The sequence below is a fragment of the Leptonychotes weddellii genome, chromosome 15, assembly GCF_054177405.1.
Source record: "Leptonychotes weddellii isolate Sample4059 chromosome 15, ASM5417740v2, whole genome shotgun sequence".
Taxonomy (NCBI): Eukaryota; Metazoa; Chordata; class Mammalia; order Carnivora; family Phocidae; genus Leptonychotes; species Leptonychotes weddellii.
The window spans coordinates 40514114-40541222 of NC_138383.1; the positions used below are offsets into that span (position 1 = coordinate 40514114).

Here is a 27109-nt window from a genome sequence, read left to right on the forward strand (position 1 = left end):
GGATGGGGTGGCTGGGTGATAGACACTGGGGAGGGTATTTGCTATGGTGAGCGCTGGAAATTGTACAAGACTGTTGAATCACAGATCTGTACCTCTGAAACAAATAATGCAATATATGTTAAGAAAAAAAAAAAAGAAGAAGATAGCAGGAGGGGAAGAATGAAGGGGGAAAACTGGAGGGGGAGACGAACCATGAGAGACGATGGACTCTGAAAAACAAACTGAGGGGAGGGGGTTGGGAGGATGGGTTAGCCTGGTGATGGGTATTAAACCGGGCACATTCTGCATGGAGCACTGGGTGTTATGCACAAACAATGAATCATGGAACACTACATCAAAAACTAATGATGTAATTAATGTATGGTGATTAACATAATAATTTTAAAAATTTAAAAAAAAAACAAAAAACACTCCCGGGGTCCTGGGATAAGAGTCCTGCCTTTCCAGATAAGGAAACTGAGGTTCAGAGGCTAAATAACTTGCCCAAGGTCACAGAGCTAGAAAGTGACAGGTCAGGCTTCAGAACCCATGCTCTTAACCATAACATTAAAGGCTTTCAATCCTGACTATACATTAGAATTACCTGGGGAGACACAAAAGAAAGAACTATCTCTGGGACCTTTACAACCCCCCCTCCCATTCTAATTTAAATTGATCTGGGATAGGCAGCAGGGTTCTCTAGAGTTCAGCAACACTATCCTAGGTCATGAGGCCTCCTAGATGAGAAACAAGTTGTAATGAACAACCTGCTCTAGCTGACATCCTAGGTAGATCAATCAGGACTGCTTTTCCAAAAATACAGAAACAAAAACAACACTAAAGCTTTTTTTTTTTTAAGATTTTATTTATTTATTTGTCAGAGAGAGAGAGAGAGAAGAGCGGCAGGCAGAGGGAGAAGCAGGCTCCCCATTGAGCAAGGAGCCGATGCAGGACTTGATCCCAGGACCCTGGGATCATGACCTGAGCCGAAGGCAGACACTTAACCGACTGAGCCACGCAGGTGTCCCTAAAGCTTCTTTTTTTTTTAAATTAAAACTTAACCTTGAAAGTGATCCTTTTCAGGTAGATATCATTTTCCCACTTCATAAACAAGGACACTGAGACCTAAAAAGGTTCAATAATTTGCCCACATTCACAAAGAAACTGAGACTGAATTCCAGGAGGGCTTAGCACATTAAAGAGTTCCAACAGAGGTGGGAGAGAAATTTGAGTGGGTGATTAGGGATGCTTTACGAAGGAAGAGACATCTGAACCAGATAAAGCATGGGATAAGGAAGGGCTAATCAGCAGACTAAAAGGCATGAATAAGATCAGAGCAAGATGTCACAAGATGGGATGCCTGGGTGGCTCAGTGAAGCGTCTGACTTCGGCTCAGGTCCTGGGATCGAGTCCTGAATCGGGCTCCTTGCTCAGTGGGGAGCCTGCTTCTCCCTCTGCCTGCCGCTCCCCCCTTGCTTGTGCACACGCTCTTTCTCTCTCTCTGACAAATAAATAAAATCTTTAAAAAAAAAAAATAAGAAATGTTCACAGGACTAGAAGTAAACAGGTATAGTAAAACTATGGTGCTTAAAGGTGGAGTTGTGAGAGGCCTCAGAGGTCTACTTGAGCCCAAACTGTACAGGCACATGAATGTCAAGCCTGCACAGCTGCTCTATTTTCCTAAAACAGAAATCCACTCAAGCAGATGCCTGGAAACCCAGCCTACACAGGAAGCAAGGTCATATTTCCAACTTGAACTCATGGTGCAGAAAAAGAGTAAAGCAGCATCCAGAGTTGAGCTCTGTATCCAAGCTACTCTGTCCACTGGGATGGACTGAGGAGGTTTGGGTTTATGGTATCATATACATACTATAAGGCAATAGAGCAAAGTAATTAAGAGCAAGGCTTTAGAGTCAGAAAACCTGGGTTCAAATCCTGACTCTACTTTTACTAGTTGTGTAACCCTGGGCATTTATTAAATTTCCTTGAGCTTGTTTCTTTCTTTGTAGAATAGGGATAAAAATATATTTCTCATAGGGCTGTTGTGAGAAATGAGTAAGAAACGAGTGTGTAAGGTGCTAATTGACATAGTGCCTGGTAAAACAGCAAGTTCCCAACAAGAAAAACTCACACAGCAAAGCAGAGACCTTTAACACGCATTCAGAAGGATGCCTACTAAGCCCTTCACAAATACCCAAATTTGCAAATACTAAAGGAGACCTTTTGCATTGATGGATTTATATTAGAGTGGAATAATATGGGCTGTGAATTAAAAAAGCAATAATTTTTCTTTTTATTTATAAATTGCTTTGGAAGACTGAGGCAGATTACTATATATGTAATTCAGGGTGAGTTCTAGGAAGCAAAATGTTTACCCTAATAAAACACAAAAATAAAATTACAAACCTGTATCACACAAGTACTAATGGTTTTCCCCTACCAATCCCAGTATTCCTGACTCCCCTAAAAAAAACTATCAGTGTGATACACTTCCATTACATTATTTATTTACTTATTTATTTGAGAGAAAGCACACGCGTGAACGAGCATGTGGGGGGAGGGGCAGAAGGAGAGGGACAGAGAGACTTAATTAAGCAGACTGCACTGAGCGCAGAGCCCAATGTGAGGCTCAATCTCATGACCTGATGAGATCATGACCTAAGCCGAAACCAAGAGTCGGATATTTAACTGACTGTGCCACCCAGACGTCCCACACTTCCGTTACATTTAAAGGCAAAGAGGGGCGCCTGGGTGGCTCAGTCGTTGGGCGTCTGCCTTCGGCTCAGGTCATGATCCCAGGGTTCTGGGATCGAGCCCCACATCGGGCTCCCTGCTCAGCAGGAAGCCTGCTTCTCCCTATCCCACTCCCCCTGCTTGTGTTCCCTCTCTCGCTGTGTCTCTCTCTGTCAAATAAATAAATAAAATCTTTTAAAAAATAAAAAATAAAGGCAAAGAAAAGTTAACACTTCCATGATAAAAGCAGAAAATGAGTAAGATTCTGTAGAAGTATAGGTTCTAATCTCAGCTCTACCACTAACTGGGTGACCTTCTCTGGGCTTTCTCAGACAAGATGATCTCTCTTTTCCAGCTATAGCATCTAAAGACACAGCTAACAGCAGCTCAACTTTATTTTTTTTTTAAGATTTTATTTATTTATTTGAGAGAGAGAGTGAGACAGGGCATGAGAGCGAGGGGAGGGGCAAAGGGAGAAGCAGACTCCCTGCTGAGCATGGAGCCCGATGTGGGGCTTGATCCCGGGACTCCAGGATCATGACCTGAGCTGAAGGCAGACACTTAACCGACTGAGCCACCCAGGTGCCCCAGCAGCTCAAATTTAAACACATCACCTCAGAAATGGAGGCTTCGCAAGTCCCTTCCTTTGGGAGTGTTTGGATGAGGACTGGACATGCAAGGCAAGGCCAGAAGCACAAGGCCATGGCAGGGAAAACCCATTTTCTGGGGAAATGTGGAAAAATACCCCCCAACACATTGTACCTTTCTTCATCATGTCTCGGTCCAAGGCTACATTTCTTTGGGCAAGATTTACTTCTGATCGAAAATGGAAGCGCTTGGCTCGCTGTTCTTTCTTTTCAATTGCTTCCTAGAAGGTACAAAAAAAGCCAAAGTGACACACGGAGGAGGAAAGTTAAATCACAAATGCAACATAATGCTTCAGTGACAACCCTAAAGTAAATCAGAAGAAATAAGCAACATTGTGCCTTTAATAATTTTTGCAGAGAACTGGATATTCACAGTCAGTGACTGGGCCAGCATATACTAATACTGCTATAATTTGTAAAAATCTCCATGATTCAATATGTATCACTGTGTCTGGAGCACGCTAGGAATTCAATGAATATTTATTGATTCAACGATTAATGGCTGCTTTAGTTCTATGACATTTTACTTATTATTAGCAATCATGCAAACAAATTACAACTAAACAATCTCACTCCAATCTTCCAGGTGCCAAAACTGAGGTACAAAAAAGTCAAAAGGCTTGCTGGAGATACTTCGGCTAGTGGAGGGGCAGATCTTCTGATCTCAGTGCTATTTCTAGAAGCCCCAACACCACCCGCATTTTACATCATCTGTGTGCATGGTAATCACACCTATCACATTATGTCTGCCTGAGCAGTCCACTCCCTAAAGCGTTTTCCCTGTTTAAAAATAACATTAAAGCGAAGAAACTCTCTCCTCTATTCTAGGCTTGTGTCCATGGAATTGCCAGTTTTCATCTTTAAGTGACAAAAAGCAGTGATACTTCACTGAAAAACAAAATAATCAGCTTTTTAAGTTTTTCTCCAAGAGCTAAAATAAGTCCAGGTCCAACTGTGGGTTTCTGATAGCTCTTAGGAACTCTTCACTAATTGTACATTGACTTTGCAACACTAATTGAAGGTCTGACTACAAGAAAGCTTGTGGGGATTGGTAAAGCACTTTGTTTTTCCCCAACAGTTCTGCTAATTTTCTTCACTGAAGTCTTCCCAGTGCCAACAACAAATCTACCTTTCCTTAGTAACAACTTAAGTCCCAATTCTGGGGCTACCACCCTTTCCCTCATATATGTTTCACATAATGGCTAACCGTACAAGAGTAAGAACAGAACCATCTACTTCTTTTTCAATTACAGTAAGAAAACATCTTCACTTTATTCTATTTTCTTGCCTGTCTAAAAGATGACTAGTTCTTTCATTTGGCCTTTAAGCAATCTGAGACAGATTGAGACCCAGATAAAATACAAAAAGGTAAGCATGACATATTTATTTTTATATGCCCAATATAGTTAAACAGTACTATTATTCAGAATTATAATTCAAAATTCTGTTCTAAACTGCACACATTAAAATCAGAATGAATGTCTAAGCTGGATACTACCAAGTATCCAATTAAAGCAACAAATGTATACTGTTTATAATAAGGAAAAAAATAGGCTAAGCTCTGTAAAGAGTTATAGGAAAGCTGGTAACCTAGTAATAGCAGTCACTAGATAAAAGGCAATACTCCCAGGTACTGAGAATAATTCAGCTGACTTGGCTTTCAAAGTTTAGACAGTCACACAATCAGGAAATCCTATTTTTCTAAGCCCGCAACCAGTGAAAAATAAAGACATTTACTAACAGCCTCCTATATGCCAGGTACTTTTCATGTTTTGTTTCAGTTGAAGTGGAAACAGTATTAAAAACAGTATTTAAAAACACATTTTTAAAGAGTAGACATAACATAAAAAAAACATTCCCAGTGCAGAACTTTTTCTTAGCTATGGTTAAGCACAGGCAACAAGGTACATGGATTTTATCTTTTCACAAATGTAAGAATACAAAAGCTGCCTGTGTGTTTTCAGGATGCATGAAGGCATCATTGTGTAATATAAAATTTAAGTTAAAAAAATGTTTTAATCAAGCAACAAAAGAAAAATGGAGGTAAAGAGTAACTGCTGTTCCACAAATCCAAGGGACCAAGTTCATTAAGTTCACCTGCTTATCAAAATGAATAAATAAATTATGGTCTGTCTTACCTTGGAGGTGACATCAATTCCGGTGATGAAGCTGCCAGCCTTGTTTTCGTATCTTCTGCTTGTGTCCTAACACGAGGGGGAAGAGTGAGAAATGCTAACAGCAACTGAAGAAAAACTCATGATGAAAGACAGGCCCGCAACAGATTCCTTTTGGGTAGTCATTCCTTTCAGCAATCCTTCCTCACCCTGACAACCCTTTACTATGAGGAAGCCCGTCTCAGTAACTCCAGGTAGTACGCAATCAACCACTCTAACAAGAATTCTTTTCTAGGTCAGACCCTGTCCCAAACCTTAACTAAGTCCATCTGCTGAAGGTATTTATGTAAATGAAAATCTACAGGCTTTCATGAAAAATGTCCAAGTTAAGTAAGGCACACTCACTCATCTCCCCAGCCCACATAGGACAAATTCATCATGCCAGGCCACCAGGTGGAGCACAAGTCTTCACCAAAATGCAGAAAGTCCAGACTCACCTAGACTTCCTAGGAAAACACAGCACAATGCAATGAAAAGAGGATGGGACTTGGAAGCCACAGCTCTGAGATTCACTAAGTACTTGACACTGTACAATTCCTTTGGCCTCTATGGGCCTGGTTTTCCTCCATGGTATCTGCCTACCTTCCTAACCTCTTTAACTGCTCTCCCATTTGCTCTCCCGAACTTTCCATTTCTCCAACAAAACAATTGTGTTCCCATTTCATAGCCTTTGCACCTACTGTGGCCCCTGCTGGGAATACTTTCTTCCAAATCTGCACTTGGCTGGCTCCTTTTTGTCACTCAGGCTTCAGCTTAACTGTCACTAGTCACTATCAGAGGACTTCCCTGACCATCCTAGCCCATTTGGTTTCCCGCTCTGCATACCTTCCCTGTTTTCTGCACTCTGTCCCATTAACACGTTTCACTTTCTTCATAGCATTTACCACTATTAGAAATTCTTAATTTGTGTCCTCCAACTAAAACATAAACTCCAGGAGAGAGTTTGATCTTGATCTTGATCCAGGGCCTAGGATTGTGCCTGGCTGCATGTCGCACTGAACGAATAAAGGGATAATATCTACTTCACAACTGCACTGATATTTAAACAACATAATGTAGTAAATGGTAAAATGCCACTATGTTAATTGTTGTTACCAGAGTCTTTATCATTTGCTATCTTTAGTGATCCTGTCTTTTTCGCTTTTTCCCACAATTTCAATTTAAAAGCCAGACTTGCTGACATGTGGTAAAAACTAGTTCATGTTAGATGAGAAATTAAGTACATAAGAGCCATGCAGGCCTGAGACCAGCCCTAAGAACGGGACATAGGACCACCAGACCAAAAGCAAAACACCTCTCCCCGCCCCCCATGTGATAAAAGACGGACCAAGGACCACTGCTGGTTCGCTTATGTTTTGGTCTCACTAAGGGTCACATGCCGGGGCCACGGTGTAGGTGCTACAGAGCAAGTGGAATGGGGACAAGATGACTCTCAAGTCACAAAAGAAACACTAAGTTTCTGCTGCTGACAAGTCCAACCCTCTAAGAGAAACCGCGAGTGCTGTATTTTAACAAACATCAGCTCCAACGGAGACCCTGATGCAGGCGTCACCCGACAGTTCCTCCCGTTCCCGCCCGGGGCCCCGCCTTTATCTCAAACCCCCAGACAACTCTAGCCCCTCCTCGCTCACCCCCCTGCACGGCCTGGCTCAGAGAGGCAGCAGAGGGATTGTCCTCAATTACCCCTTAGTCTCCCCCATTTTCTCCAGCCCCCTCAACACCCATTTCCGGGCGCCCTGGCGTCCCTTCTCCCGCTCCCCGTCTTTCCTCAAGCCTGGCGCGTCCGCCCCCGAGCGCTCACTCCCCTCTTTCCCCTTCCCCTGACTTCCCCCGGCCCAGGCGCCGGCCACCTCCCCTTCCGGCCGGCTCGGCCGCGGGGCACTAGCTCAGCGACCTCCTCCTCGCCCCCGCCCCCCGCCCGTACCGGGATCAGTTCTTTCAGCGAGCGCCGCACGGGCACAATCTCCAGCTCGCCCTCCTCCACCTCCATGGGCTCCGGCTCGCCACGCTCCAAACCGGAGTCCGCTTCAGGCGACGGGAGCCCTAGAGCCGGCCCCGCCGGGGCCTCTGCCTTCACCGACACTCGCAGGCCCCGTACGGCCGCCATAGCCGCCTGCCGGCCGCACCACTGAGAGCCCGCCTCGCACACTCGCCGGCTAGAGCGCCGCCCCCACTGGCCACAGAGCAGCCGCCGCTGCTCCCTAGAGTGTCGCCTACATCGGCTAGAAGCACCACACCCCTCCCCCTCAGCGCCGCCTCCCCCTGGTGGCGGGAGGAACCCAGGACAGCGGGAGCGGGACCTGGTGAAGAGAAGGCGGGCCAAGTGGGGACGCGGGCGGGGCCTGCTGGATGGGGCGGGGCCTGGGGAGATCGGTGTAACCTGCACTTAGAGAATAGGTTCGCCTTGAGCAGTAAACCTGTTATAAAAAAAAAAGAAGAAGATAGCAGGAGGGGAAGAATGAAGGGGGGGAAATCGGAGGGGGAGACGAACCATGAGAGATGATGGACTCTGAAAAACAAGCTGAAGGTTCTAGAGGGGGGAGGGTTCTAGGGGTGGGAGGATGGGTTAGCCTGGTGATGGGTATTAAAGAGGGCACGTTCTGCCTGGAGCACTGGGTGTTATGCACAAACAATGAATCATGGAACACTACATCAAAAACTAATGATATAATGTATGGTGATTAACATAACATAATAAAAAAATCAAATAAAAAAAAGGCAGCTTTACTAAATGATCATTACATGTCAGTGACTGTTCCGACAGCTTGATATCTTACAACTCTATTGAATAGGTGCTATTACTAGCATCATTTCACATATGAGGAAACTGAGGCATAGAAATTTACCCAATGTTGACAATGTGACAGGCTATTTATTTATTTATTTAAAGATTTTCTTTGTTTGTCAGAGAAAAAGAGTGTGCACAAGCGGAAGAACAGCAGTCAGAGGTAGAGGGAGAAGCAGGCTCCCCTCTGAGGAAGGAGCCCAACAGGACAGATCCCAGGACCCTGGGATCATGACCCGAACGGAAGGCAGATGCTTAACCAAGTGAGCCACCCAGGCGCCCCCATTTTTTACTTTTCTAAGTAGGCTCCAGCATGGAGCCCAATGTGGGGCTTGAACTCACAGCCCTGAGATCAAGACCTGAGCTGAAATCAAGAGTGGGATGCTCAACTGAGTGAGTGAGCCACCTAGGCGCCTGGGTCAGGCTATTTAAGGGATAAAATCTGAATCTGAGCTTAAGGTTCCAGAGCCTTGGTCTATCACTTTTAGGCAGTTGGTACGTTTACAGCCTACTTCCTTGCCAACTGTTGTCTCTTTAAAGTCTCCCAATAACTGGCCCATTTTACATACACAAATATTGAGACTCCAGAAGAGTAGTGAGCTGCCCAAAGCCCGGAGTTTGAACCCCAATTTCCTGACTCCCCAGGGCTCAGTCCACTGTAAACTCCTGAGCATGGTTTCTTGCAACATTTCTGATAGCCTGGTTGGAAGACAGGGAGAGTCCTCTAGATTTCCAGAGGGCACCACTGGTCAGTTTTTGCTTTGAGTCCTGATTTTGCACCTTCCTTTATGTTACCTTGGGCTAGATCTGGCCCCTACCTGGGCCTGTCTTCCCATCTGAAGAGGGTGTAAATGGGACCCTAGGGTTTCTGAGGCCCTACTAGCTCTAACCATGGAGGAACAAATAATTATAAACCAAGGGAGGGCATAATCAGCATCAGACCTGTCTGGGTTTCAAACTGACTGGCTCTGTCCCTTACACCATGTGTGACCTTGGCAAGCCACTTAACCCTTCAAAATCTGTTTCTTCATCAGTAAAATGGGATAATATTACCCCCCCCCAAAGGAGAGTGTGAGGATTGAATGATATGTAGTTGTAGGACCCAACAGAAGGAGTACAACACATCAAAGTTTTTCTTAAACGTGAGCTGAATCACAGCACAAACACAAGATGGGGCTCTTTAGAGGGCTAGTTTTATTTGGTGAAAGGGACACAGTAGTTAACAAAATTGGATTGAATGCCTGGAATGCATTTGCATGAATTTTTAAGAACATTTCAAAGAAAGTTTGTGCTTGGGGTGGCCAGCTTTGGGTGACAGTGATAGACCCCAGCATTACACTTGTTTTCTAGGCCTGAAGGGGTGGGGAATAGGGAGAGGAGGAAGCAGTCCTTCCTCAGCTGTGGCCTCTGGAGGCCAGCAGAAAAAGCTGGGCAGACTCTCCCACAGGATAGGAACCCTGTTGCTTGAGGATTCAGGCATTGCAGTTCAGCACAGTTCGGAGGAAAACCAGTTCCCTGGGGGAGTTCTAGCTGGCAGGAGAATTAGGAATCCAGAGCAAGCCAGGGCAACAGGCAAACACGAGGGTTCCTAGACTCCTGCCAGGAATGCCCTCTGTGCCTATTCCTTTTTGGTCACCTAACTTAACCCTACCTCACCCCCTTCACCTCTGTCCTCAGTGCAGCCTGCTGAGGTGGAGCCACAGAATTAGGAGGGGTAAAGAATAATTTCCAAAAACTCAAAAAATGTTACTTAAATATAAAATGAACACATGTCAACGCTTTTATTCACTGATTAATGAATGAGGACATCAATAAGATATTAACCCTAGTTCAAAAGAGAATTTGAGAATGAATACAGAGTTGGTCAAAGGAATGCTGCAATGAACTTAACAACAAAGGTTAATGCCCTACAATGCAAGAAAGTGCAACCTTTGGGTTTCCCCCTTATCAGACAGAAAATATTTGCATTGCTATTGGACAAGAATCATTTACTCATTATAAGTTTCCTATGAATTAGCCTCTACTCTTACAGAGTTGTAAAATACTCAATAGTAAATCAGAAGTCAAGCAAAGGTACATGTTCCTTAGAAAATCAGATGATCCCCAGGTTAAACTGGCACGTTGAACAGCACCTGACCCTGAGAGGACATCATTGTAGTTCTTTTTCCTATTCATTTTCCTACTTCCAAAGTCTGGATGATTTCTTATTGACGGAAGAAACCAGGAGAGTGACACATTGGGGGAGAGAGGAGAGAGAGTTTCACGAAGGAAGTGATCGAGTGTCAAATGCAGTGGAACTTGGTTTGTTGGCTGTTGGTGACCTTGAGGAGACCAATGCCCATGAAGGAGAAGGTAGATTAATGGTGGAATGTGAAAAAGTATGGACAAGTCTTTTAAAAAGTTTGTGAAGATGGAGGCTAGGGGACAAGGGAGGATATTAACAGGGTCCTCTACAGGATTCACTTTTTTTTTTCTTTGACTGAAATCGGCCACACCCTCTCCTTTCTCTCTCTCCCATTCATGGAGGAGGGGAATAAAAATAATAGAAGCCTATCTCTCCTAGGGCAACAAAAGGAAAAGCAATTAAAAGGTAATATAAGCTTCTAAGGTGAAATCAAATGCTACATGAGGACTGGTAACATGGTCCACTGACCTGAGGTGATGACTATTCAGAGATGTTCTTTAATGCAGTTTTAAATTGGGCACACACAACCCCATGCGTCATACCCCCCCAGTTTATGTCTATCCTTGGAACAGGGGCAGGTTGTTAGTTAAGGAAAAATGTCCACAATTAAAGGAAAGCTCATGAGGCAGCTGACCCTGGTGAGGGAGTTGTATCCACCTCCCCCAACCTCCTACACAGCTAAATTCTTGAAAGGACTATCTTCCCTCATTTCTCCATCTGACTTGACTACTCTGTATCATGGACGCTGATGGTCACTCCCTAGTTCTTGAAACCACACACACTCTTCCGTTATAAAGCCACACTTGGTTTTCCTTTTTCACCTTCCCTGCTGCTCCTGCTCCAGGGCCTTTTTGGGTTCTTCCTCTTCACCCAATATTAATAGTTGTCCAAGACTCAATCCTAGACCCTCTTTCTTCTCACCCCATGCTCAATGTCTAGGCCATCCAGTTCCCCCACCATACATACCCCTAGGTCCCCCACATCTCTATCTCTAATTCTCCCCTCTCCTCTGAGCTCTAGACCCACATGTCTAACTGCCTAGTATACATCTTCCTTTGAATGTCTCAAGGCACCTCTCTTCTCCTACATATCCCTCTCGTCCAACTGCTTCTCTCCATCCTCTTGGCTACCATTCCTCAGCTTCTCTCCATCCCAGCTGTCATCATATCCAATCTTGTCTGGACAATGCTGTGGCCTTCGCACTGATTTCTCCATTTTTCTGTTTCCTCCACCCTCATCCCTCCTCTACCCTGTAGCCAGACTGGTCTTTTCAGTACACATTATCCAGGCCTGCCTTCCTCTTCAGCTTCATTTTGTACTGCATTCCTCCTCACTCCCAACATCACCACCTGAGTTCTTGATAAGCCTCAGGCTCCCTCCTACCACGGGGGTCTTGCACAGATTGGTCTCTTGCCTAAGATTTCTTTCCCCCTCTTTGGCCTAGATAGTTCTTCCTCAACTTCAGATCTCAGCTGGAGCCTCCTTTCCTCTGGGAACCTCCCAACTACTCTTAGCCACCACCACAAGCCTTTCCTATACAGCACTCATATCAGTTCAAAATCATCCACATACATGCATGGCAACTTGATTGATGTCTGTCTCCTGCAGTGGGCTATGAGAGCCATGAGAGCAGGAACAGTATTGATTTAGCTGATTGTCTAACTCACTGCCCAGGTGTAGAAGGCCCTGGACATATACTGAAACGATGGATGGATGGATGGATGGATGGATGGGCATATCAGAAGAAAATGAGACTTTTGCCCACATTAGATTTAAAGACATGGAGCACCAGATCTACCCCCCACCTTTACCAAATTCTAGACCAGGGCTATTCAATGTCAACCATCACTGTTCGTTAAAATCACCTAGGTGAAGATGCATACTTGTAACTAGTAGACAAATAAGTCCTGGAGATGTAATACAAGTACAGTGATTATAGACAACAAAATTATTATAAACATAAAACTTGCTAAGAGACTAGATCTTAATTGTCCCCACCACTACAAGAAATGATAATTATGTGAAGAGACAGAAGTGTTAGCTAATGCTACAGTGGCAATCATATTGCAATACAAATATATCAAATCAATATGTTTGTACACCTTAAACTTATAGAGTATTATATGTCAATTGCATCTCAATTAAAAATAATAAAAAAACTTAAAAATCAACTAGGAAGCTGAAAAGATTACACATTGTATGATTCCAACTCTATGATATTCTGGAAAAAGCAAAAATATGGAGACAGTAAAAAGATCAGTGGTTGCCAGGGGTTGGGGGTAGGTGAAGGGTGGGGTTTGGGGGGAGGGAGGGATGGACAGGTGGGACATGGAGGATTCTTAGGGCAGTGAAACTACTCTGTGTGAAACTGTAAGACTGATGCATGGTATTATACATTTGTCAAAACTTACACAACAAACAACACAAAGAGTGGACTCTGAAGTAAACTGTCTCTAGTTAATTATGATGTGTCAATACTATCTCATCGGTTGTAACACACGTACCATAGTAAGGCAAGATGTTACTAACAGGAGAGCCTGGGGGGCAGGAGGGGAGCCTGAGAGGGTGTGCAGGAACTCTTTGTACTTTCCTCTCAACTTTTCTATAAACCTAAAACTGTTCCAAAATATAGTCTATTAATTAAAAAAAAAAATCCTGACATTCAGACTACATCCCAGACCAATTAAATCAGAATCTCTGATGATGGAGCCCAGGCATCAGGGTTTTATTTTTTTTTTTCAAAGCTCCTTGGGGGATCCTAGCATGTAGGCGCGTTGATAACTACTGTTTAGACTGAACTGGGAATGGGAGGGGCAGATCACAGCTGGGAGCCTTCCCTCAGCTTTGGGGTGGGTTTCCCAGGAAGGTGGGTAGATATTGGCACAGCTTGCCTTCAAGAAGGAGATGGGAGAAACTGAGGGCAAAGGGATCCTCTTCTGTGAAAGTTCTAGTGCCTTAGGGATGGTCCCCTGGACTCTGGGGGAGACCAAGTATACAGACTTAACCAGCTCCTTCCTGTGTTGCAGTTCCCCATTATTCCAGTTCCATTCCTTTGGCATAGACAAGTCTGGGCCATGGGAGGTAGGCTCTTGAGGAGACCAAAGGTCTGTGTGGTGGGGGTGTCACAAGGCTCTTAATGCAGACAGTATCAGCCAATTGCATGGACCATGGCTAGGAAAAGTGACCGGTCTTGCGGGGAATGGGACAGAGTGAGCCAAGCAGTAACAGGAAAGAAGGAGCCAGAGCAGAGGGCATCTGAGAGAGAAGGCAGAAGGGGTTTCCTCCTACATGCCCAGGAGTGTGAGGCAATAGCCTTTGGAAAGCCAAGGGGGTGGAAATCTGGGTTATAGCTACAGGGGAGGCCTGAGCTAGTTTTCAGGCTAAGGAACAGGAACATGGGACCAGAAAAGCCAGTGATATACAGGTCAGAGAAAGGCCTTACTAGGGATCAAAGTGGAGAGAATGGGGCCCCCAGAAGGAAGACCCCATCTTGTGATTCAGCTGAGAGATGCTCTTTGAATGGTCTTCATCATGGTGGAACAGTCAGGGGGCAGATATAGGTCGAGAAAGTGACTCAGTCAGTGGGTGAGGTTGCAATTCCTAGGCCCTGATTCCAGTCTTGTAGGAAATGGACTAGACACCAGACCACATGCCAAGGGTGTCTCTGGGGCTGTGACCAGGGAAGGCTTCCTGGAGGAGGTGACTTGGGGATGGTGGGGGCCTAGGCAGTGGGGAGGGGAGGGAGGCTGGCCACAAAGCTAGGAGGGGCTAGTGACAAACTGGTCAGCTTGATGTGGGAGCGGACTGGCAGCTGCCCTGGAGAATGAAAGGATTGAGACTTTGTTCCCTGGGACATCCTAGCTGGAGAATAAAATGAGTCTGAGATCCCAGAGGAAAAAGCCAGATCTGTGTATGACAGAGTGGACCTGGACAGGAGATGGTCATTTAAGCCATGGCCACACAGTCTAGCAGGAGGCTGGAGTGGTTCAGGGAGTCCTTGCAGACCAGGACTCTGTTCTGCAGGTGAGATGGAGGGCACACCCTTCCCCAGACCCTCCTGGTCTCCTCCTAAGCCTCAGTTGACCCTCAGGGTCCAGTACCACCCATTGCATGGCTTCCCCTGGCTTCCCTTGGCAGAGTCCCAATGGCCCAGGAGGCAGGCCTGCTTGTTTGCCCAAGGGGAGGTTATGTAGGTGTGTAGGCCTCGTGTGTGTGTGTGTGTGTGTGTGTGTGTGTGTGAGAGAGAGAGAGAGAGAGAGAGAGAGAGAGAGACTAAGTAATTTGTGGGGTGTTTATATGGGTCCCAGTATGTGTCTGGGTGTCCCCCTGGAAAATTGGAAACCTTAGTGGCTTTGAGCCCCCCCCCACCCACTTCAGGCTGAGACCATATAGGATGATAGGGATTGGGAGGAGCAGAGACCAAAGTGCCTGTAGGTTCCAGAGCCCAAAGAGATTCTCTGCAAGTTCTCAGGGCCTCCAAGGACAAACCCAACTGTCCTCTAGCCTGCAGCTGGACACTGCTGGCTTGGGCTCAGCTCTCCTGTGTGGTTAGGCTTGGAAATGCAGCCCCTGTCTCTGGTTTTCCTAGATGTCCTTTCCCTGAATAGGGTTCTCCATTTTCCTGGCAGCTGATGTGGGAAGACCTGGGTGGGGTGGGTAGACAAGGGATCTGGGCTCTAGTCTGGCTCTTCCCTGACTTGCTATGTAACTGAGTGAGACTGTTTCCTGGGCCTCAGTTTCCCTACCACAGTGTGCCTCCTAGAGTGGTTGTCCTCGTGGGGAAATGACATCATGCACCTATGGTCCTATTCAAAGTTCTTATGCATGATGATCTGGCCTGTCAAACCCAGACCCAGGACTTGGTGACTAACGCTTGGGATGAACCACCTCCTTGGAGGTGAGGCTGTCTTTGACAAGCAGAGGCAGGGGTTGGGGGAAGGCAGTGTTCTAGAGGAGTGGGTGGGCCTGAAGAGCCGTGGGAGTAAGGAGTGAATGGAGTGTGGGGCATGGTCAGGAGAGCATCCAGAGGGTAGCAGGGCTGATGGCAGGGGCCTCAAATGCCAGGCTGACCACTGGAGAAACATGGAAGGGTTCTGAGAGGGATGGGCAGATGGGCATGGTCAGGGATGTGCCTGAAGATTGCTCTGGTAGCCAGTAAGAGGATGGATTAGAGTCCTAAGGACCAAGGCCAGGAGACCAGTAAGGAAGTGAGAGATGGTGGGGAGGAAGTGGGGATAGACCTACTTACTGGTCTTGGCATTTGGGAAACTTCTGTCTGGCCACCAGTGCCCCTCTCAGAGAGGGCTTGGTACAGTCCCTCATGGGACCTTCCCAGGATGACCAGGAAACTTGCAATAACAGCTTTGGTATCCATTTCTCAGATGGAAAAACTGAGCAGCATGCTGGGTAGCCTTTGGTTTGGTCTCCTGGTTGGTCTCATTTCACCCAGCTGGGAACTCCACAGATAGGTAAATACCAATCATGCAAGACGTGCTGAGCCCATGGCCTCTAAGGCTGGTTCCAGAGAGCCCCAGAAACAGAAAGTTCTTTTTCTTTTAAGGGCCTCACTTGCTGAGTACTTACTATATACTGAGTACTGTATCAGATGCTTGGCACAAGGACCTCATTTAACCTCACAAGAACCCCCCGAGGAGGTGCTGATATTATCCACATTCTACCAATGAGGAAACCAAGACTCCTCCGATGGCTTTGCCAAAAGTCACACACAGCTATTAAATGGAAAAGCTTGGATTCAAGCTCAAGGCTGTCTGACCTCACTGACGACTTTTCACAATGGCCATGGAGGGCCTACTATGAGCAGGGAGCTGCAGGGTGCAAAAAGCCCAAGCCAGTGCCCAAGGCTAAAGGGGCACAGTAAAGACGCTGGACACGTGTCACAGGGACTCCTGTGCTGCTCCACTGGGACTTTCGCCCCATGGGGAGTGGTGACGGCTCCCAAGGACCAGACCTTGGGCTTCCTGGGTCCCTGTGAAACATGGGCATCCCACCGGCTCCTCAACATCCTGTTCTTCCCAAGGAAGGGCCACAGAACCCACTCAGGAGATGGAGTCACATCCTTGACTGTAGCTTCTCACCCTCCAGAGCCAACCTTTCTCCCTCCCTCTCCCTCCTTGCCTCCTTCTCACTCCCTGCCCGCCCCCCACCCCAGAGCTCCTCTCACCACTGTCCTGCTCAGACTCTTCCAGAACAACTAGCAAAGCCAGTGATCCAGTTGGTGAGAAAGAGCACACATCCAGATATTGAAAATGTACACACAAAGTTTTTGTTTTGTTTTGTTTTGAACTCAAGAAAGGGCTTTTATTGTTTTTAACTCACTACCTGGGAAGTTAGTTTTGAAAACACTCTCATGGAGTTTGTTCGTCACTTGTGCTACATTCAAGAACAATACGCCAACCAAAACCCTCAGCAATGGGGTGAGTACCCCAGCCAGGCTCTGACATGGGCAATGAAGCCAGGCCCACCTCTGAGGTCTGCGAGGGCAGGCCTGATGGATGTAGCCCCTTGAAACTCCCACCCTCCAGGCCCCAGTGCAGAGATGCTCAAGGAAACTTGTGGATCTGTGATTAGCCTCCCATGAGTTCTAAAAAAAAGTGTTCTTAAAAACAGTACCGAATTATTTTTTAAGCCCTGGGTTACAATGCCTTAGTGCAGAGGAGCTAGGGAGAACTGTGGGCCCATTGACAATGAGCCACATTCTGCTCATAGCTTAAAGACACAAAGAAACTATATTACAGATGCATGTGCCAGTGCAAGACGTGCAGGCGTGCTGTGTGCAGCAGAGGGGCACGCACATGCATGCGCACGGAGGTGCAACATACACCCACGGGCACAAAGATGAGGACACACACGCTCCTCCGGCCCAGCCGCCCTTTCCTTTTCAGCACCAGCCTTCCTGCAGTAGGAGCCCCACACAGGCAACTGAAATCCCTTGTTTGGCCCATGTTTCCAGGGGAGGCATCTGAGGCCTGTTTTATTTTCCTCTGGGGGTCAATCTCTTGAGGATTTGGTCAGTCAGCGCCAAGCCAGCCAGGCACAGATTCCAGGGAGAAGATCAAGTCGGCCCCAGCATGGCCAGGTGCACACACTCGCTCCAGCACAGCAGCTCTGTGCCGGCCGAATGTCAACTGTCTTGGGGGTGAGGCAGTGGCAGTGTGGCCACTTGCCAGCACGCACACCCCACCAGGGTCCCACTTCCAGTGCTGCCTCCAACCCGGGCAGTTTGTCCTTCGTTGTAGGAATGTGAGGGCAGCTTCTGGGGCCAGATGGGCAGGCCAGTGTAGGATCAGAGGTTGGATTCCAGTTACTTCAGCATCTGCAAGGCCACAGCCCTGTTGAGTCCAGAGCTGTTGGTCGGGCCTGCGCCTGGTGTCTCTTCTACACGGGAGCCATGCAGGGAGGGAGTAAAGTGGGCAGGCAAGGTGGGTGCTCCTGGCTCAGGCCTCTGCCCAGAGCTTTCATTTAACCCATTCTCCAGATGGCACCGAGTGTGAAACAATCAAGGAAAGTCAGTCCACCCCACCTGGCTGCCAAATAATGGTGAGTGTGCTGGGGACCACCCAAAGCTGTGGGAGAGCTTTCTAGATGTTCCCAAGGAGGCCTTTACACACCACCACACTCCCACCACAATGTTAAAAGTAAGAGACAACAAAAAAAGGAATCTGAATCCTCTACTGCTGGCCCCTGCCTCAGTGAGGCCCAGGAATACCCCCCTGAGGGCTCGGAGCCTCCCTATCAGCATTCTCAGTAGACAAGAGCTCTTGCAGGAACCCCTGAGGTGGGCAAGGTCCAGCCCTCCATGTGCATGAGACAACTGAGCCAGGCCTGCCTGACTCCCAGTAGGAGGTCTCTGCCGTGGTGGTAAACAAAGGCCTCCACCCGCTAGCTTGGTTTCCTACCTCCTGCCTTGCCAGCGAGCCAGGTGGGGTTTCTAAGGCACCACAGGTACCTCTCTTTCCCACAGGATGGGTCCCCCCGAGGGAGAGCCAGGACGAGGAGAAAGGCCTCATGGGAGCCCTGCCCCCAAACCCCAGATGACGAACGTTCCAATCCTGTCCCTGGACTTGTGCGCTGAGGTCATGCAGCATGACAGAAGGAGGAGGGCCGGAAGAGGGGCCACAGTCCTCAACCCCCTGCCCGCAGGGGCGGCTGTCGGCATGAGGGCAGTGGGCCTTTGGAGGCGTGGGATGAGCGTGCTGCCGGTGGCCCTGGGCGCATGCAGGGGCTCAGGATGCAGCCTCATCTTCTTGGACGCCGGGGAGCTCCAGGCTCTTGCCCCCTTCACCACACCTGTCTTTCCTGTTCAGGGGACACCAGGGGCAGAGGGACCTCAGGGATCAGAACATGCACTCAGGAAGATACTCACAGACACACACACACAGCCATTCCTTTCCACAGTTTCTCAACCACTGCCCCCTGCCCACCCCACCCCCCACCAGCGCCATTTCCCCAAGTTCGCCTCAGTCTTGCCCCCGGAATTGTGGCCCCTTGCCGGTCTCCCTATCCCTGGTCTCAGCCCACAACCCTCTGTGGCTCCCTGTTGCTTGGAGATGAAGCGCAGACTTCCCCGCCCAGCTCCCAGAGCTGCTCACGAGCTGACCCGCTGACTCCCCCGCATCCTTGAGTAGCAGCTAGGTCACAGGCCTGCCACGGCAGCCTAGCTCAGCCCCCATCATCCTGGGTAGAGGGGCTTTGGTTTTGTTTTTTCTTTGCCTTGTTCACAGGGCAGAGTCTACCTATCAGTCTTGGAATTCTGTCACACAGTTAATGGATTCCTGTATCTGATTATTCCCCTAAGATTTTTCTTTTTAAAATGACTGATGAATAGATTGTGGTATAAAAAAAAACAATCCCATTTAACTCCACTGTAGAGCTTCGCCAATTATCCCAAAGCATAAAAAACAGAGTCTATCAAGGACAAATGTTGGGACTTTGATGAGGTAAAACCTGCTTTTCAAAATTAAACTTGGGTCACAGAATTATAGAATTTTATAGCTGAAAAGGATTAAGCCCAACCCTCTCACAGTCCAGATGAGTAAACCGGCCTTTCTCCCCATTAACACGTCCACGAAAGGACAGTGACTAACGACTGCCTTGCTCTGTGGTATTCTTGGGACCCAGTTCTGTGCCACACGTGGGCTAGGTCTCTTTAGCCTGTGACTGCCCTGTTCCACCACTAGGGGGCGCGGAGTCACTGGCACTGAGCTGGAGTAACCAGCCATCCAGGTTTGTTCATCATCGTGGTCCTACTTAATGCCTTTTGTCCTGCCATAATTAGTAACAGCTTCCTCTTTCACTCTCAAAAGGGGCTCTGTTTGGATGCTAAATATGTGATCCCCTACACTAAACCCAATTCCAGCATCGAGGCCTGCAGACCTAGAGGAGCCCAGAGAAGAGACGGGGAGCTGAAAATAAGCTCAGTACTGTCAGGGCCTCTCCAAAGGCCCACCCCTCCACCTCCCTTGGCCAGGAAGTTTGTCAAGTGGAGGGCAAGCAGTTGGTATATGGATATTACCGGGTGCAAGCAACCTCTGGCTGGAGCAGACCCCAGCTTGTCCACCGTGATGGGACCTGACACTTCTGAAGAGCCCACTTACAAAGGGATGGCCTCGCACGAAGCCAGTGTCTGGGCCCCTGCACGGCACAAATGATGCCACTCCTTCCAGAGAGGCTGAGGTCCCCGGACAACGTGTGGCACTCACCTCTCTAGGGAGCACGCCTTCTCCACACAGCGGGTGGGAGGGGCAGAAGATGGGGGGGTGCACAATGTCTCCCCTCTGCAGCACCCTTCACAGGCCACAGGAAGGCAACCAAGGTCCCAGGACCACTTTCTGGTCCAGGACCCCTTCCCGATTTTCTCTCTGTAGGTCTGTGCACAAACTCCAGCAGGCCTTGTTGGCATCCCAAACTGACTTTTATTTTAATGGAAGAAGGTGGAAAAGCTGAGGACGAGGCTCACAGAGGTTTGGGGAGCTGCTTTTCTGACCTCTCCTGGGAGGTGGTGAATGCACATGCCTGGTTCAAACCTGCAGGAAGCCTTCGGCAAATGGGAGTTCCCTTCCCTGGCCCTATCAGCCTGCCTGTCCATACTTACTCGCTGGACAAGCGTTTACAAAGTGATGCCTGAGCACATGGCCTCAGCAATGGCTGGAGGGAGCATGGGCTACTCAGGAAAGCGAACACTCCCCCAGGCCAGGAAGAGTCAGCAAAAGTGCCTCTCCTTCCACAGACAGGCAACCTTCTACAAGGAGTAGACGTGATGCCTACAAACCTCTACTAGGCTGCGGTGCGCTGAGAACAGAGGTGCAAACGGGGCCCTCCTCTGAGACCGGGCTGAGTCCCCAGGCTCCAGGCTCAGCCTGCACAGCCCAGGGACAGCGAGAGCCCCCACCCCACCCAGGGAGCACCCCGCAGGCCAAAGCCCACTGGTACTTACGACAGTAAGTTTCCTGGAGCAGACATAGATCGCTCTTCCCTCCGAGCTTGGGGCTCAAATGGGTTCCCAAAGGAACGCTTTCTCAGCATGGACTTAACCAGGATCTGGGGAGGACACAACAGAGTGAGGAGCACAGGACCTCCAGGCTCCCAGACACACCGGCAGCCTCCAATCTGACTCCCTAAGGGGAAAGCTCCTGGGTGGGCCCTGCTGAGGCTCCCTTTCAGTCCACAGAGAAGGGAAGAGAATTCCAAGCGGAGGAAATGGCAAGAGCACAAGGGGTGATGGTTAAGGGTGAATTCTGGGAATGGCGAGGAGCTCAGCACAACTGGGGCATAGGGGTGCCCAGAGGCCAGGAGCAGACCATGAGGGGTCTGGGGTGCCAGGCTGAAAGCAGGGGCTTTATCCTGAGGACATGGGGGGTGCAATCGAGAAAGGCCTTGTAGCTGAGGGGGGACGGACAGAGTGAAGGAGAGGCTGCGGCAGGAGGAGCAGAGAAGCAGAAGCCGCACCCTGGTTCTCTGACTCTGACCCTCCTCCTGCGCCAAGGACAGCTCTGGGCCCCTGCCCCCCCACCCCCCCCCACACATGTGCCTAGTGTCGGGGTGCATTCAGTTGTTCTTGTACTCATTCATTCATTCAACCAACAACCATTTATCGAGTGCCTACCATGTGCCAGACGTTATTCTAGGCACGGGCGTCACACTGAGGCAAAAATTCTTGCCCTCATGGAGCTTATATTCTAGTTGGGGGACATGCAGTAAATAAGACAAATCAGTAGAGTATATGCTAGTTAGTGGTGAGGGCTAAGGAGAAAAAAAGAAAACGAGGTGGGAGGATACAGTATGACAAAGAGGAGGTAGGAATTTTAGACAAGGGGCCAGGGAAGGCTCCCTTCTCACTGAGGTGACTTTGGAGTAAAGGCCCTTCAGGGAGTGAGGAAGTGAGCCCTGCAGATATCTGGGCAAGGAGCATCCCCCAGGGAGGAAGGTTCTGGAGCAGCAGCTTAGGTGGCACGTGGTTAGAGCTGAGCAAATGGAGGAGAGGAGAGGTAAGGCAGCGGGGAGAGGGGGTGGGAGGTGGGCCGTCTGTGCAGTGTCTTCTAGGGCAGTCAAGGCTGTGGCTTACTCTGAGTGACATAGAGCCTAAGTGAGGACGGTCTCAACTGAAAAGTGACACGATTAGTCACTAGGACCACCCTGCCTGCTGAATTGAGCAGCAACCATAGTGGGGGTGAGGGTGGAAGCAGGGGACAACTTGGGAGGCTATTCCAGTGGTTAAGGAGAGAGACGGGGTGGCTAAGACCAAGGACGTAGCAGTAGAGACCCTACGGGAGCTGACTGTTTCCAGGGACCTCAGAGAGTCCTGGAGCTCTACCGATCATAGGAATGAGCAGGACTTTGGCCACCTGGCTCTAGCTGGGCCTGGACCCAGTGGGGAGGGCTGGTGTGCACAGGCCGGATGTCACCTACCGCACAGGCACCAGCTCTCCCTTTGCCTTGTGATTGCCCCGACTCGCTGTGATACCCCAGTGCAGGGCAGGCCGTGGTTCTCAGTGGCCACATGAATTAACTTCCATCAGTTAATATGGAAGATGTCCAAAGGAAGATGGAAAAAACTAAACTGTGAGGGGAAAGTAGAGGGAGCACATGGATGGGGTCCAAAGGGCACAGGGCCACCTCTCCAATTCAAAAGCTTCCTAGGCCTTCTTACTGTCATGTCCTTGGCACCTAGAACAGTGCTTGGAAGCAGGGAGGGAAGGCAAGAGGGAGGAGGGCGGGAGAAGGGAGGGAGGGAGGGAGGGAAGGAGGGAAGGAGGGAGGGAGGGAGGGAAGGAAGGAAGGAAGGAAGGAAGGAAGGAAGGAAGGAAATGCTTCTTCCAGTCATGGTGAATGTTGACACTCAGTGAGGGCAGTATATTTCTTTAAATCATTCACTCTCCTCACCAAGTCTCCTGGTCTCCTTACCATGAGGCTGAATAACATGCCCTCCTTCCCCACTGCCCTCCAGCAGGGCCTCAGTATGGATCAGCACTGGGGCTGGCCGACCAGATGGCCCTCTGTCCCTCAACAGGGCCCAGCACAGAGCAAGTCTCAGGCAGTGGCAAAGCCCTCCTTAGGCCCTACCGGGACAAGGGAGCCTTCTGCCCCTCACCCCCTTACCACCGTGGTCCAGCTGGGGATGAGCTTGACTGAGTTCTTCACCTCCTCCTCCGTCACCTCCACCACACTGCAATGCTCTTCCTCCGAGGGAAGGGGCTCCTTCCCACTCTTGGTCACCCAGGGGTGCAACTGTAAAGTTGGGAGGGCAGGGAGAGGTCAGATAGACAGACACCCAGTCAGCAAAGGACCACGGGCATTCAACCAGCAATTGCCTTGAGGGGACCCAAAGCCCACAAACCCCAAATCCAAACCCAATATATAATCTATGTATCTTGGTGTAGGGCTCTCTAGAAGGAGAAACTGAGGCCTGTTTGTTGTATCCAAAACCAGCCCAGCCCAAGACCTCTGGCTCCCCAACCTTGATGTCTGGCACCCCAATCCTTGTTTCAGGATTCTTGTCTAGCATCTTCAGGATTAGGTCCTTGAGCTCCTCACTGACCTTTGGCCTAAAGGGGGGGGGGGGAAGGAAGGAGATGAAGGAGAGATAGTTACTGAGGATTCTTTCCTGCCCACCTCTCCATCCCCACCTGCTCTGGGATTCCCTGCATAGTACACATCAGGGCAGAGACACACCCAACCCTCATTTCTTCAAGAGCAAGAGGGATACCCCAAGATATCAAGGCAGAAGGGGAGAGTTTCAGAACAAGTAGATGGATATCCTTCTTTCCTGAACAGGAAGTAAAGCCATCTCCCGCAGGAGGCAGGGGCCACAAACACAAATGCAGTTCCAGGGGTACTGGGCACCCCCTGGTAGCAGAGATGGTGAGGATAATGTGAGAAGAGTCGCTTTATGGGACACCAGGGGCCTTTGCCCCACTCTCCATCTTATCCTGTCCTCTGCCTGGAGGTAGCCAAGAAAGATTCTCATTTGACAGAGGAAGAAACTGAGGCCCAGAAAGGTTAGTGGGTTGACACATTGCTACCCAGAAGAGTGAGGGCAGGGATGAGAGACTCAGGGGAAGCGGGGGGGGGGGGGAGGGGGCGGCGGGCAGGACTCTCAGCCCCATATCAGCCTGGACTATTTCTGCCCAAACTCCAGGCTTCTTGGCTACCAACATTTTTGGGAAGCCCATCTGTCCAAGCCTGCAGAGAAGGAACTCACTCTTGGGACTGTTGACCTTGGATCCCTCTGCTGTCCTAGACACTTAATCCCTTTCACAATTCCTCGGCTGGGAAGGAAGAGATCTCTGGCATGGGGTCCAGCAGGAGGAAAGGTACAGTGACAGGCAATTATAGAGAAGGGATGGAATCCAGTTGGCTAGTGCTATGTGGGAGGAGGTGGCAGAGGTCCTTGAATGCCAGGGCCAGGAAAGGGCCTCTTCATGTGGGCTTTGTGAAGCCTTGGAAAAACTTTAAGTGGGAGATGTGGTGAAATATGTTGTGCTTTATCAGGGTCACCCTGGCCTGATTGTGGGGGCTGGACTGGAAGGAGGCTGGCAGCAGGGAGACCAAAGACAAGGTGGCTAGACAAGGCTGAGGACAGAACCAGTTAGGGGTGCAGGTGGCAATGGAGTCAAGAGAATGATGAGGTAGACTCAACAGGGCCTGGGGGCCAGACTGGGAGTGGGCACAAGAAAGCAGGAGTCATTGAGGACAAACCAACCCAGGTTGGTTTCTGACCTGCCCAGGGGACTTTGATGGCAGAAGGGCCCTGAAAAGTAAGAAGCCGTGGTAGCCAATATCATAATCAGAAGAACCACAGATGAGCAGGAAGACCTCTCCATATAGTCCCTCTGGGCTCAGAGACCTCAGTCATAAGGGGGAGGGAGTGGCTTCAAATCCCAGACCCACTGATAACTCTCCTCTGGAGCCTCCATTTTCCATCTACAATATGGGGAAGCACACTGCTCTCTTGAAGCCCTCCTACCCCATGTGAGGAAAGTAGAGGCTCCCCATGGTTCCAGGGTGTTTGTAAGGTTGATGCCATTAACCCCACAGAAGCCTTTAGAGAAGGCGCAGTGTGAACGTGTGACCTGGGGCCATTCCGGCCCAACTCTGGGCCTCAGAGTTCCATTTGTACAATGGAATCCAATCAGATGTCTCTGAGACCTTGTTCTATAGTCCCATTGCCCTCTCTCCGCCCAGTCCGCTCAGGGGCCCCTCCCAGGAAGCGGCACCCCCACCTCCAGATCTGCAGGCTGGGGTGGGGCCTTCAAAGGGCAAATGCTCTGCTACCAATCAGACACGCCTCCCTGGGGGTGGGCAGGAGCCCCCTTGAAGGGCAACTCACTCCTCAGGAAACACCACGGCCTCATTCTTGATCTTCCTATGCAGGGCCAGGATGTAATCATCGATGAATGGGCACTGTTGGGTGGAGAAGCAGACAAAGGATGCAGGCCCAGGGCCTCAACTTGCCCTGGGGGACTGACCCCATCTCTTGGTGTGGCCAGAGTTGGGGGGGCAGCTCTGGGCTCCTTAAGATGGGAGAAACCTTGTCTAACTTGTTCAGGGCCCGGCCCACAGTAGGTGCTCAACAAACACTGACTGAACAAATGAGTCCTTGAGGGAACTATGAGGCTGGATGTGCCCACTGGCCTTATGACCACCTGCAGAACGGCCTCCACTCCCAGGGCTTGGAGTTTGCGAACACACTCACTGAGGTTCCCTCCTGCCTCTCAGTGCAGTCACTAGACGGGGAGCACCTGTGGACAGCGATTTCCGCTAAGTCAGTGTCGAGGGTTCTCAAGGCCCGGCCTGACCCAGAGCAAAAGGCAAGGACAATTTGTAGAACGAATGAGTGAATGAGTGAATGTGTGAATGAATGAAAGAATGAATGGCATCAAGGGCCAGAAGGACAGGGAGAGCCCTGGCGGCGAGGTGGCCACACCACCATCTACACCTCCCACTGGGATGTCTTCTCTCCTGGAGCTCCTTCACGTGAATCTCCTCCCAAGGGTCGGGAGAAAACAGAAAAAAGCTTTTCCCTCAGTCCTCTCTGAGCCAGGTGGGCCCTTTCAAAAGTCGCTTCACTTTAGGACACAAAGGAAGGGCCTGCAGCTGTCATTCATCCTGCTTCAGCTTGGCCCAGCCCATGGTGCCAAGGGACTGGGCCTGCCCAGCTCCACCAGCCCACCCAACACTCACCTTGCCGTAGACAAAGCAGTATAACGTGACCCCGGTGGCCCACACATCCAAGGCCTAGGAAGAAACAGCTCCTATCAGTCCCCCAAAACGAACCAACACCCCTCCCTCACCTAGCTCACATGGGCTGTGGGAGAGGGCATATTGGGGAACTCCTTCCTCAGTCATGTAGTCACTCAACAAGTAACTCCCACTCACTTGTTCTATGCCTGACCCTATGCTGAGCACTAGGGACACAGGGATGACCAGAACAGGGCCCCTACCTCTCAGGGTTTCCAAGTCCCCTTGTAACAGACCCAAACCAGATACATTTCTAACTCAACAGATGCAAAACTACCTTTACCTACAGGGTCACATTTCCTGTACCCACGGTGCACCCCAGAAACCATCGTATGTACTAAACTTAGACTCACTAAATCAGCTCATCATCCGTTTTCCTGATGATCCACTGGAGAAGTCACCATCTACCTTCTTTCTGCCACCAGAAACAGTCCCTGCCCATACCAAGGCCCTGGCCTTCGGTCACCTCCACAGCTCCTCACAGCTCCCCCATATCCTGGGCTCTAACATGTGCTCTCTCTACATTTTCCCCTTCTGGAACCCCATCTCCTCTCCTGGTTTCCACTTTCTCTCATATGTGAATGAGTCTCCAATGTCTACTTACATATTCCTGGCACAGTTGCCTCATCTAAATCCAACCAGGGAACCAGGGAACACCAGACAAACGCAAACTGACATCATTCCATAAAGTAACAGGACTGTTCTCTTCAAAAATGTCAAGGTCAGAATAGACAAAGAAAGGCTGAGGAAATCCTCCAGATTAAAGGACAAAGAGATGTGACAACTGAATGTTGTGACTAACCCTGGGTCAGATCTTGGACCAAAAAAACGGGGGGGGGGGGGGCGCGGC

The 27109-nt window shown here is 49.3% G+C and overlaps 2 protein-coding genes across 5 annotated transcripts in view; both read right to left on the reverse strand.

Moving 5' to 3' along the window:
* The window catches only part of NCBP3 (nuclear cap binding subunit 3), a 27514-nt gene extending 19841 nt beyond the window's left edge, over positions 1–7673 (reverse strand). Inside the window, exons 1-3 of the mRNA XM_031017104.2 lie at positions 7458–7673; positions 5498–5563; positions 3475–3580 (exon numbers count right to left, since the gene is read on the reverse strand). Coding sequence (XP_030872964.1) covers positions 3475–3580; positions 5498–5563; positions 7458–7640 — 355 coding nt within the window. The 5' untranslated portion in view covers positions 7641–7673. The remainder of the gene's footprint in view (positions 1–3474; positions 3581–5497; positions 5564–7457) is intronic.
* Positions 7674–10075: 2402 nt separating this feature from the next.
* The window catches only part of CAMKK1 (calcium/calmodulin dependent protein kinase kinase 1), a 34263-nt gene continuing 17229 nt past the window's right edge, over positions 10076–27109 (reverse strand). For 3 of the 4 annotated variants that reach the window (XM_081805558.1, XM_081805559.1, XM_081805560.1), the window contains 6 exons: positions 26203–26256; positions 25349–25422; positions 23477–23564; positions 23119–23247; positions 20957–21060; positions 10076–18819 (listed from right to left, as the gene is read on the reverse strand). In XM_081805558.1, coding sequence (XP_081661684.1) covers positions 18747–18819; positions 20957–21060; positions 23119–23247; positions 23477–23564; positions 25349–25422; positions 26203–26256 — 522 coding nt within the window. In that variant the 3' untranslated portion in view covers positions 10076–18746. Of the gene's footprint in view, positions 18820–20952; positions 21061–23118; positions 23248–23476; positions 23565–25348; positions 25423–26202; positions 26257–27109 lie in introns of those variants that run through there. The other variant, XM_081805562.1, reaches the window with a different exon arrangement.